The sequence below is a fragment of the Nipponia nippon genome, unplaced genomic scaffold, assembly GCF_047370975.1.
Source record: "Nipponia nippon isolate SJK-2023a ecotype South Korea unplaced genomic scaffold, ASM4737097v1 scaffold_3, whole genome shotgun sequence".
NCBI lineage: Eukaryota > Metazoa > Chordata > Aves > Pelecaniformes > Threskiornithidae > Nipponia > Nipponia nippon.
This window is the reverse complement of record NW_028262347.1, coordinates 121,665,984-121,678,782: the sequence shown is the minus strand read 5'-3', so window position 1 is coordinate 121,678,782 and position 12,799 is coordinate 121,665,984. Positions and strand designations below refer to the sequence as shown.

At 40.2% G+C, this 12,799-nt stretch overlaps 1 protein-coding gene across 12 annotated transcripts in view; it reads right to left on the bottom strand.

Moving 5' to 3' along the window:
* Positions 1 to 12,799, bottom strand: part of TACC2 (transforming acidic coiled-coil containing protein 2) — a 151,196-nt gene that overhangs the window by 14,293 nt on the left and 124,104 nt on the right. For 8 of the 12 annotated variants that reach the window (XM_087765012.1, XM_087765015.1, XM_087765016.1 and 5 more), the window contains 5 exons: positions 12,344 to 12,515; positions 10,529 to 10,669; positions 9,541 to 9,621; positions 2,007 to 2,150; positions 1,005 to 1,081 (listed from right to left, as the gene is read on the bottom strand). In XM_087765012.1, the coding sequence (XP_087621138.1) occupies positions 1,005 to 1,081; positions 2,007 to 2,150; positions 9,541 to 9,621; positions 10,529 to 10,669; positions 12,344 to 12,515 (615 nt within the window). The remainder of the gene's footprint in view (positions 1 to 1,004; positions 1,082 to 2,006; positions 2,151 to 9,540; positions 9,622 to 10,528; positions 10,670 to 12,343; positions 12,516 to 12,799) is intronic. The other 4 variants (XM_087765020.1, XM_087765021.1, XM_087765023.1 and 1 more) reach the window with 2 other exon arrangements.

The following is a 12,799-nucleotide window of genomic DNA, read 5'->3' as shown; positions in this document are numbered from 1 at the left end:
ATTGTATGTCGTTCTTACGGTATTACCACTGTAAAAAAAGAAAGGCTGAAACTTTCAACTGACTAAATGGGAAGCAATAGTGATTCTTTGAGCAACACCGCTCACCTCATCCACTACAGTGATTTTGTTGTCGCCCTTGCACATGGCAGGACCTGGGCTGGGAAGGAAGGTCAAACCAGTCATGTTCCAGTACACAGATGTTTAATGTAACAGAGGCAGGTTTGCAAGGAGAAATAGAATAGAACAGATACAACTAGAATAAACTCAAAAGCTCAGGATCCTTCTGTCAGCTCTCAAACGGAGCAGCAAAATCCAAGAAAACTATTGCTTAACTGAAATCAAGCTTAAGTGTGTGCAGTAATTAGAAAATCATCAGCTCAGTTCAAAGAAAAGGGTGTATAATCTCCTCGAAAGTCAACACTCGAGAGGCCAGAGTAGTTCCTCTGCAAGAAATATTTTGCTACCGGCAACTGGGTTTTTGTTTTCTATTGTTAAAGAAACGTTTTACACTAATGTCCTGGAGGGAGCCTGTACTGCTCATACCTATCTGCACACCTTCACATTCTTTCTTCTGTTGGCAAAACTATTCGTGGAGAGTGAATTTTAAATTAGCACATGCATACCTCTGCCAGCTCTGCAGGCAGACTCATTCAGGCAGGCAACAGAAACATCACTATGCAATCCACGTGAGAATTCACAGCACAAACTGGAGGAAATTCTCCCCCTACATTAACCTAGATTGAGACCCCTCTTATCTCAGTATTTTGAGGATGCAAAAGAGAGTAGCAACATAGAAGTTTTCAATGATTACCCAGAACAGCGGTGCCCACCACACAGAGCAAAGACAAAGTATCAGTTTAGGATCAATTCAAAGCCTGCAGTTAAAAATAACAAAACAAATTCAGCTAACCAAAACAGTTGTACAATCATAGTACTCTGTGTACTGTCGACAGGCTGAAATGAGACTCTCTGTCAGTGTGATTAGTGACAAGTTCATAACCTACCTCATTTCCATCACTTCCCTTCTGCTTTCTTCATATTTCTCTTTCCACTCAGATACTTCTCTTTCCTTGGCCACAATCTGACACAAAGCAAGTGAATGGAAAAAAAAAAAGTAAACCCAAGTGATTCATTAAAGAGGAAAATAAATAACTCTACAATATTTGATTTAATATCAAATCCTAATTAACAGCGGGATAGTTTTCAAGTGCATAATGCGTTCAAATATAAGCATCCTCTGTGAATTTTTTCTTTTTCAGACTGCAAGGTGCAATTAAAAAAGTCCGGATGTGAAATCATACTCAAGTCTTGAAAAACTAACTTAGGAAAGTAGATGCAATGTTCTTGTTTCATGTTTCATTCCTGGTTATAACAAGGACACTTCTCAAGAAATACTGTATTACACTACACCATGTCTGATTTGACCTGGTGCCAAACCTGAAATACTTCTGTACATGGGTTTGGAACATGGTCCCCTGGTTTGTCCTCTAAGGGGGTTCTACTGCTTCTGCACGCATATTTAGGGCTGACTGTCCATGAAATTTTATACCCAAAGGACTGTGTTCCCTTGTGCCACCTTCCTTCGCACAACCTATCATAAAGTTTGGAATACTCTAGCACTAGACCGTACCCATTTTTAATTGTTATTATTAGCCAGACTGATCTTATATGTAGCTTTGTAAAATACATAATTTTATTCCTATTTCTAGCATCTTACAATTTTTATATAATTATATAGCACTGTCATGATGCACAGAGTACACTTGAGGTTAAAAACAATAAAGATTTATTTTCATATAACATCTGCTTTTCACCTATGTCAAAAAAAGTAAAACTTACAGTGTAGCGCCTTCTGCTTTGGTAGCCTCTACTGTGGCTTTAGCATGGCAGAGGATGGTTTCAAGAATAGAACAAGTGTTCATAATATGAATCATTTGGGAGAAAACAGGAAAGAAGGAAACCACAAGGGGCAGATATTTCCTTTTCCAAATTCTGAAGAAAATTACCTCTGCTCTGGCGAGTCGTAGTGCAGAGTCTAAGTCTTGCTGGGGGTAGAGAAGACCCGTGGTGCTTTCTGCATCCGAGGTGCCGATCCGGGAGTACAGTGCACTTTTAGAGATGGAAACATCTGCTGGGATAGCAGGTTCTCTCTGTGTGTTTGTTTTTTTAAATACAAAGAAATGAACCATTAAATATGTGTTTAGCTCATATGTTTTCTGGGTGTAGTGCTAGGCACCAGGGTCCTGCGCTAGGACGAGAATCCTGTGCACTACTAAATTATAACAGCAATAACACTGACAAGGAACTTTGAATTTAGCAATCATAAAATATATATTTGAGATCCATAGTAAGCACGAAGAGAGCTATATTACACTTACAGAGAGAAAATAAAGACAGCACTTTGCCACCAATATTTTAAGGTCCTAGATTAGAAAATTTACTACTTTCTGATGCAGAAATTTCATCAAAACATCCACAAGAAATGCACATCAGCAGAGGAAATTAGAATTGGAGGCAGAGAGCTTGTTAAGGGGAATTCTGCTTCCATAAAAATAGTTCAAGAAACCAGAAGCAAGAGGACAGCTCACTTTCTGTGGTCTGACCTGCCAATATACTGTACCTATCATAAACGGTATTACATTAAAAGTGTGAATATTCAAGTGACGCTGCCCCACTGGTATTTAGCATGCGATTAGTAAGTTAAGTGAGGTTTTATCTGCAGCTGCCAATTTTGCTCCCGTCAGTGGCCCAGATGAACGCAGGAGGAGAGCAGCATGTGAAATGAGGAAGAGAGCAAAAAAGAGGTGTGCGACACTGGGATGCATGAGATGTCTTGCAAACAACTCTAGATAAAAACAATCCAAGTTACGGCACGTTAAAACCAAGGAGATTATAAAAGACAGTTAGGAAGATACTAAATAAAGGAACACCACATTTTTAGACACCATCCGTAGCAACCCCCTGAGCCCGCTCTGCAGCAGATGAACCACCACAGCTATACGTCCCTGTGTCTCCTACCTATGCTTTGCACCTCGCCGGCACGTGCTGGCCGCCTGGCTGGGTACTGCCTCTGGCTGTCTGGGAAACAAAATGTTCCTTCTCTCAGCTGCTGGTGGGTCACAAAATAATTTTGGGGGTGGAAGTGACCACGTCCCTACTGCTGGGGTTTAATGTTTCACTCCTCTTAGATATGCAGGGAACTGGCCAAAGGAATCAGGATTACTGGGGATGGGGAGGAGAGGGGCAGACAGTACAGAAACCACAGCTATCACCAAAACACTGCTTCCTTACAACACGGGACTAGAACAGGGTGGAGAATCAAAACGTCACAAAAAATTAAAATAAACTTTTTTTTTAAAACAGGAAACCCTCATAGAAACCAAACAGGGGAGCAAGTTAGCGGTAAGAGGCAGCTCTATGAGCTCTGCTATGCTTCCAGGCTCCAGAGCGGAGACAGGGGACCCCCTCCGCCCCTGCAGTGCTGGGACCCTCACGACCCACCCGCTGCACAGGCGCGGGCCACATCGTCCTCGGGAAAGTTCTGCAAGACAGAGCCAGAGCAGCTCCCCTCCACGGGCTGAGGACCCGCTCTGGTCCCCGCATTGCCCAGAGCCGTCTCAGGGGAGCCCCACCTCGGGAGCACCAGGGGGGAAGACAGGCTTAGCCCTGACCAGGGATGGGCTCTTGCACTTATTAAGTGTTTTCCTTTCTCCTTCTCTTTATATGAAATCCTTCCACCAAAAGAAGTTTCATAGGAAAGATCTTGTATCTGAGTATGGCTGAAACTCCTTGAATTTCTGTGACCTAAGAAGATTCTTCACGTGGTGCAGATCATTCAAACACACTGACTTCAGCGGTGAGGACAGAAATGCCCAGAAATCCCTCTCTCACTGTGTATGTATACACACGACACTTGCTAATCAAAACTGCATTTTAAAATATGGAATGATTTTTTTTTTAAATTTAACCTGCAGATTCAGCAGCAGAATTTTTCAGTGGGCTCTCATGACAATTCAGATTGTCTCTATGATGATGCCGCACGTAGCCACAGAGAGGGCTGGACCACGGCCCGCAGTTTGTACGGGTGGGGAGGGAAGTCAGGTTGATCAATGCCTTTTTCCATCCGCTGATGGAAGTGGATATTCACGTACAGCTTTTCTGGTACAGCCCTTCCTTGCTGCTGAAAAAGGGATAACATATTTTTCCAGTTTACTTGTTACCTTTATGCATAAAGCCATATATTCTGTTCCTTCAAATTCACTAATGCAGCACCTTAGTCTTTAGGCTTTACCTACAATAATTACGAGTAGTAATCAAGATTTTTTTAATGAGCTTTTTACACAAAAGAGAGGAAAAGATTTTATTTTATTGTAAAAGAAGGTTGGGTTCTTTTAGTTGTCTTTGTTGCTTTTTTTAAATAAAATAGCAGAGTCACATTCTATTGCGTGAAGCGCAGGAATGTGAAAGTGAATAGATAATGTCTGAATCAAGGCTCAGTCCTCCTCTCTGCAACGCGCACACAAACAGACCTCATTAATTGCAACACCGCATGCTCTTGGTTCAACACAGTTAAAGGAAACTTTGTCAGATGCTATCCCATACATCGTTCACTTGCTCACAGTTCTTCTCACATAGCCTAGAATAACAGGCAGAATCCAAACCCACTGTTAATTTTGTTGCAATCCCTTCTGAGTTCTCACGTCACTCCTTATTGAAGAAGCTGTATTAAAAATTACATACAATGCTCACTTGAGAGAAACATAGGACTAGATGGTCTGGGTATCACATCTGTAGACAACATGAAGAAACCACACTGGCAACGTTAAAAGACTAGGCAAGAAAATTTAATTAGAACAAGAATAAGCTAAACAGTACTTATAAAACACCATACTGCATCTTTATTTATATAAGAGACTCTCACTAATTTCCTCTGTATTTTCTGTTTATTTTTAAACAAGGGAGTCAGTTGACTATTATTTCATTTATGGAGCAGGCCATCCCTTCTCTTTTTTGCTACATTTAACCACGAACACACAAAATAATGATCAGTTCCCACATAAGGTGCGACCTCAAATCCAGTGGATTCTCCTACCTGAGCAAAAAGCATCACAAGATCTATCAAAATTACATAGCCTATATTCTTGAAAGTATCTCCCAATATACAACAACTCTGCAGGGAAAAATACATCTGGGACACAAGTTCAGACATCAATATAAATGCATAAATACAAAAACACATGGTGCTGTCCACAGATCTCAGTAAAGGTAAAACATCCAATAAATAAGATTACTGCTGGCTGAACTCAGTATCCTCACTTCAAAAAAAAGTACTTTAGTTCCTCCTTAAACACAAGGCAAGAAAAATCGAGAGATAAAAAAGGGCCATTAGATCATCAAAGCTGCCCTCAAAAGAAAGGCCATCCTGAAGATCAATCTGGTGAACTGTATGTATCATATTTCAAAAGCCTCCTGCAGCTTAATTTGCTGGATCTCATACAGAGATTGCTGGAAAATATTAATTGTGGCAAGAGAAACAGAAATTTCCTCAAGCTCATATAAAAACATGACCAAGTAACTGCCGGGATGATGAAAATTTTTAATGAAAAAAGAACATTTGAAGCATTTAATACATACTTATGCGTATTTTTTTATATAGTGCTCAACACCTCACTAGTATAATTATGTTTTCTCTGGTTCTCTCTTGCATTTGAGTAAATTGTACAAAAGAATAGTAATAATGACATGCAAAACAACTTAAAATTTCCAAAAACTGTTGTAAAAACTCTTGGAATTTAACCATTGAGCAGAAATGCTTGCAGGACTGGTCCAACCAGTATTGTCCTAACTCTGGAAACACTTCACACGAGTCCCAGCTGGGCTGCTGGGTTCTCTCTTTGGCAGCAGCAACCAGTAAAAGTCCTCGTGGTTTTATTTCAAAAGCCAATTTTACACATCTCCAAACTGACGTACAATTCAGTAACTCTTATTTGCTGCCTCCAAATATTCCTATCCTAAGAAAATAATATAGCCTGACCAACAGCATGATGGTATTACCCAAAATAACTCTGTCAATGCTTTAAGTTCAACACCTAACTGCTGAGAAGGTAAGCAGTTAATTGGGGTAATAATAAGCATAGGGATTTATAAGTCACTGAACCTCGCACAGAAAGATTAGTCTGCAGGGGAATTACTACTAAATGTAGGTCACTGCAATCTTAGTGTAAATATTTGAGAGCCCAGGGCGCTTCCTCTTGTTTTCCCAGCATCTTTCACAGAAACCAGATATCTGACCAGAAAGGGAATAAATGCACATTGATTAACCAGCTGCAGTTACTTCGCTTCAAGAAGGTCCAAGTGGAAGAAAATAGAGAAAGGCACTGCAATGAAAACGAAAACTAGTTTTTATCATACTCTTTAGGGGAATAGGTATTTAGCCCGGCTGAAAATTAGCTTGCCCTTTACAAGCGTTCAAATACTGCTTGGGTGCGTATCAAATGATCTACTCTTTTAACTAATTGAGGTGTGTGCAGACAGGTCAATGGAGGCAAAACGAGACCTATTTGTGCTTGCAAATATATTGAAAAGCAAGTAAAATCCAAGCATAAGTTCTCTGCTTGTAAAGTTTTACTAGAAAAAAAGGTATCCCTTTTTGAAGGAAATATTCCTCCTTCACTACCAGGAGAGCCCCCAAAGCTGCGATGCACTAATCCCATTTGTGCCGATGCCTTTCCTTACAGTTTCTCTCCTTTCCATGGATCTTATTTCAACCCTCAACTCTACATCGCCTCAGCATCTGTAGGGTGGCAGACACAAACCCTCTTGGCTTTCTGTTCAAGTTGCACCTATTAAAAAATGGCCACAGCAGATTAGCAGATCCTAATGGAGACTGTTTAACAGAGAAGAATTAATTCATCTCAATGCTGGAAGATAGAAATCTCTGGCAATGTAAAAATAGATGGCTAGTCCTGCTGTTGTTGAACTCTGTGACAAGAGGTTTGGGAGTGGCCAAATAACTTTCCCTCTGTCTGAGAACAACAAACTGCACATCTTTATTCGCAGTCCTAGTACTAGCAGAAAACGCTTGTATTTAATCATTATTTTACGTGACCTAACTTGCCATAACAAGGGCTTGTGTTTTTATTTAGCATCCTGTTCTTGTTACCTCATCCTGTAATGGTTTAGCAAATGTTAAATGTAATTATACAACATTAAGAAAAGAACTGAGGCCAGCCAACCAGAAAGGAATTCTGCCAGTTAGCATCCGAATTTAAGTCACTGCAGTGGTCTGGTGGATCCTATTATACTTAATCCAGGCCACCAGTCACTGTAGGTCACAAGGGTTGTCATCATAGGCTAATTTAACATCAGCAACCTCCCACTGAAATAGTGAAGTCATGCAAGGACAAAAGTCCTTCCCAGCCTAACGTGACACCCGCAGTATTCAGCTAAAAGCACTCCTATGACTGGAACAACATGGGGCTTTGTGAATGTCAAAATGCTGCCGGTTCTCTGTCAGAGGGCGCAGTTTTGCTTTTCTTTCTCTCCTCGTCTCTGCTTATCGTTTTTGCTATCTTTGTTACACATATTAATGGCATTTTCTAAAAATTCACATGAAAACCATTCCCCATTTCTAAGGAGTTCATAAACTTGTTCTACATAAAAGAAAATGCTGTAATGATGTTAAAAAGCATCTTTAAAATATAACTCCACGTAATCAAGTACATACTATAACATTTTTGCAGCTCAGAATCTTCCCTGGGTAATACACAAGAATTCACCAACATACCAACCTATTCTCTTAAGTCTGAAATAGCACAATTTGTGAGTTTCTGAATTGCTGGCCAGTAGCAAAAATGCAGATGTCTAAGAGAAGTTTTTTGCATAACCTGTGAAGAGCATCTAGGTATTATTACATGTTTCATCTCAAGTGTTTCCCAGTGCTGGAGAGCCTGCCTGCTGCATGTTGCAGCAAAGCGCTGGGAGGACAAGGAGGTAGAGAGAGAACAAGGAGGTAGAGAGGATCTAGAGAGGATCCCACCTCACCCTCTTCTGCCACTCAGGGCACCGGAGCAAGGGGACACAGTCACACACAGGCTAGAACTCAAGCAGGAAAATGCTATTTATTTTTTCACTCCTTTAATTAGCAGGTTAATCTTGGTTTCTAATGAAGACAACGGCACATTTCTCTTGATTAAATGAAAGATTCTAGCCATATACTTTAAAACACCCATAAATCTGCACAGAATGAGTTGACTTCAATAAGTTTATGTGCACCATGGAAACAGCTGGCTCATGGGCTATTTAAAGCAAGCGAAGTAAATCAAATATGATCATTATCTTTTAAAAAAAGTACAGTTAATCTAAGAAAAATCTTTACTTTTATGAACTAGCTACTCTACGACTGATCTTCAGAGCACCAGGAAATTCTACCCTATAACCAGCTCAAATGGTTCGCACTGCATCGTAACTGAATTGTGCTTTCAGGTATAATTGTTATGAAACTTGTAAACTGTGCATGTTTCACATACGATTCAGTTACGATGCGGTGAACTCAAGATGATATAGAACCAGGCAAAAGACTTTGCGCTGACTTATTAATGAACGGTATAAGAAGAGAAAGATCACCGGAGAAGAACGTCAGAGGCACATTCTCCTCATCTGGAACAAAATGTCTCACTGCAGCAAGACACTGCCATCCCATCGGCATCCCCTTCAGCTGATACCACCTCCCAAGAAAGCCACTAACATTTTTGCCTTGACTTTTTTGTTAAAAGCACCACGAAGGGCATCATAAATTGGCTGCACAACTGGCTAACTACCAAACCCAGTGCATCAGTGAGCTTTTCTGTCCCGCTCCAAACACAGCAAGGACCACGTGCATCCCTAGAGCAGTGCAAAGCATCACTCCGAGGAGGCACTAGCCAGCACAACATAGAAGTAGCAACAAAAAAAAAGCTTTAGATCTTCATGAATAGAGACACATTGTGTTGGGAGGCCTTTTTTCCTTGGGAGCTCTACAGCCCTTCCAAGCCTGCTGTAGTCCCTTTTTACAGAAGCCTGAAGGCAGGGTTGATTGAACTTCTCACTGCTGAACTTTCAGGGTCAAGGTGTCTGATTTCAAGCTGAAAATACCAAAAAAAGGCAAAATGCCCCTACAGTCAAAATCTATAGCATCTTTATCAGAAGTAGGTTTGGTATTGTTTTGCCATCAAACATTTTAGGCCAAATCTTGCTGTAGACAGAAGACAAATGGCCACCTGATTGCAGAATTTGTCTCCTGGGAAAAGTATGTGCCTGCTTCTAGCCTTCAAATTTGCCTTTTGTTACTTTGGATGTAGCAGTACTCTGTAAGTGGAGCGGGCGACAGCATTTCCGTGTGCGGTACGGCTTTCAGCATGCTCTTCCGTGTCACACTGAGGTAGGTGCACACAGCTTAGCACTGCACTCTGAGAGCCTTAGTTACCTTGTTAAAGAAAAAGCAGCACTTGGTTTCTTAGTCTGTGCACACTCACACACACACGGCAGGCACGAAACGGATACCTCGGAGCAGAAAGAAGACAGGGTAATCTGCCTGGCTAACTTCAGTGCTTCTATCCTCATTGCAGCAAACTCTAACTCCTCCTGTCAAGTGTTTGGTTGTGAGCAATCCACAGAAAAAAATGTATTAAGAACATAGCAAAAATGTTTAACACATTCAAAAATGGAATGTTATATTTTAATGTATAACTCTGACAATTCCTGGGTGACAAACACATCCCATATTCCTTTCATGACTAGAACATTGGTACGAAACTCCCGTTTTTGGTTCGTTTTGAGGTAGCTGTATAGACAAACAATTTTTATTAGGCGGTAAATATGAACACCACTTTGGGTAAAAGAAATGTTTCCCGAAGCTAAAGCTGTTTTTCACAGACTCCTCTCCTTTTGTTTTCATTTTATGTGAATTTATGCCAGCTGCTGCTTTCAATTCAACCGTTGCTGTTTTAAAGTTTCACTATAAATATTCTAGAAAATATGTCCTGACATACAGAACTGCTGCGCAGATAAATTTGCTTTTCCTAGAAGAAGCCTTGCCAAATTACACATTAGATAGATTACCAGAAAAACAAAGCGTAATTTTCATTTCAGCAGAATTAGGGCCAAAATCTCCGAAAATAAATCTATGCATACAGACCTACTAAGGCCAGGTGTCAAGACAACTCTCCACACATCAAGTCCTGTGGTCAAGCTTAAAACATTTGCTTTATAAAGACTTCTGCAAAATATATACATCAGTGGTATAGGATAGCTGAAAGTGTTGAAGAAATTTAAGTTTATCTTTATGTATTATATGAATTAAATTAAAATATCTCTGTTCCTTAAGTTCCTGAAAGGCCAAAGTTACTTTGGAAAGAATCAAATCATTATTTTGCTTCTTTCCCACCACGCCTCCAAGCCTTCCCCCACCCCTTTCAGATGAAGCAAAGCATTCTCTCCCTGTGTATAGACAAACTTAAAGAAAAGCGACATTTATATTTCTGCTACAAACCTGAAGTTTCTGAGCAAATACTGGGGGGTTCTTTTCTGCTAAGTCAGGATCTAGATATTCAGGCTGATCACATATTGAGGTTTTCTTAGATATCCTATTGAGAAGAGCATCAGCAGAGACAAAGGAGTCTTCAGGAGAAGTCTGAAGGGTAAGGAGGATATAGAATAAGCAACAGAGATTTTGTCCAAGTAGTTCAGGCCAAAAGCAACATACCTGTCTGCAAATCACAGAATCAGAGTGGTTTGGGTTGGAAGGGACCTTAAAGATCATCTGGTTCCAACCCCCCTGCCATGGGCAGGGACACCTTCCACTAGACCAGGCTGCTCAAAGCCCCATCCAGCCTGGCCTTGGACACTTCCAGGGAGGGGGCATCCACAGCTTCTCTGGGCAACCTCTTCTAGTGCCTCACCACCCTCTTAGCGAAGAGTTTCTTCCTTCTATCTAATCTAAATCTCCCCTCTTTCAGTTCAAAGCCATTACCCCTTGTGTTTCTTTGATTCCTAGTAATTTCATGCCCCCCTGAAGATTACTTTTGAATACATGATTCATGAAAGAGACGAACACCAAGAACAATTCTTCCTAATTTAAAAGCTGAGTAAATTTTCCAAGACTAACAGGAAGTAAGTAATATTAGGACCTCTAAAGCAATGGCTCTCAAACCATGGACCACAGCCCACTCTTGATACTTCCACAATAGTTTTCAAACAGTTACCATAGGTTTTGTTCATACAATAGCTTATGTTCTGTTCAGGCATCTCTAAGGCAGTCTTCAAAAGCTTTGAAGACCACAAAAACTGAGGGGAACATCAGCAAGACTCTTTTTGCAGTCTTTACAAAGTCTTTTGCTGCTTACTGGGGATAAACTAAGTTATGTTCACAATTATAATACAATCAGGATAAATACACAATATGAGGATGGACAGAATTAGAATGACAAAAACAAGACCTCTGGGATTTGAGTACCCAAGACTCCCTGCAGTGAGAACAGTATTCAAGCTCATAAAAAATGTTTTGTGAGATGGTATCAACAGCATTATTAATATAAATTAAGCATAGTATTAAAGTGAGCTGCTTCTTATTTTGACTCCTCAGTAAATATATTGTCATATAGCTTAGCATGCCTAGTGCTGTAGGCATTTGTGAAACAAGTTTGCCTTGAAAAGTGGAGGCCTTGAGGGAACCTTTATGAATTTGAGAGCCAATGCTCTAAAATCTGTATGCAGCGCAGGCTGGAAGCAAGGAAGGGCTCATCACTAATTCAAATCCAATCCAGAGAAGCCACTGAAAAAAGTGATTTAACTGGAAGCTGGAATGAGTTCTAACGATCAAAAAAGTGAATTTTACATTATCAGTATCAGATGACAACAACACAGTTAACAGCTTATACTAAAATGTGAAAGGGGACCTGTTCTGTACCAACAAAATTTTGAAATTTCACAGTACATGCAACAGAACAAATCATGTCTCTATGTTTACATAAACCCCCTTATTTTATATGTAAAATATTTCTTCAAATATTGGGTTAAAGCACAGTGTAAAAAGGCCTGTGTGAGAAAAAAAGGACTTCAAAGTATCAACTTGGAATAAGTTATCACAAGAACATGTTAAGCTATGTTAGGAATTCAGAAAGTTCCTCTGAATTCCATCAGTTCCATCAATCCACCTCCCTCATTTAGGTCCTACCACATGCTGCTACCAAGATCTTTAAGTTTCAGCTTGAGTTTCACTCTACTTTCAAGATCCACCTTTGCTACCTATGAAATGAGAAATTTCTAAAGGAAAATGATTCCTAAACTCTTATTATAGATTACTTACTATTTCAATAGCCTCTGGAGTTGTTCCTAGGGTCATGGGCTCTAGGTCTTTCTGCTTTGATTTGTCAGGTGACTGTAAGTGTGCCTCTTGGCTGGCAGCTAGGACTCGGGCAGCCGGATGTTGTATTTTCATTCCAGAGGATTGCTGGGTTTCAGGGTCTTCAAAACTTGACCTGCAAAAAGATTGTGTACATGCTTTCAGGGTGGAGCACAAGGCCCTTGCAATTCTGCTTCTGGTAACAGCTAAGGAAGTCCTCTTCATTACTTTCATGTATGTGTGCATATATATATATATATATATATACACAGACACGTTGTTTCAAGTCAACTTTATATCATTATATCTCATAACACTTTGCAATAGCCTTTCAAAGCAATGCACCAGAGTCATCTAAATAAAGCCAGTTCTACCAGAAATGTTATGCACATTCCTTAAATATTTCTCACTTGCCTTTTT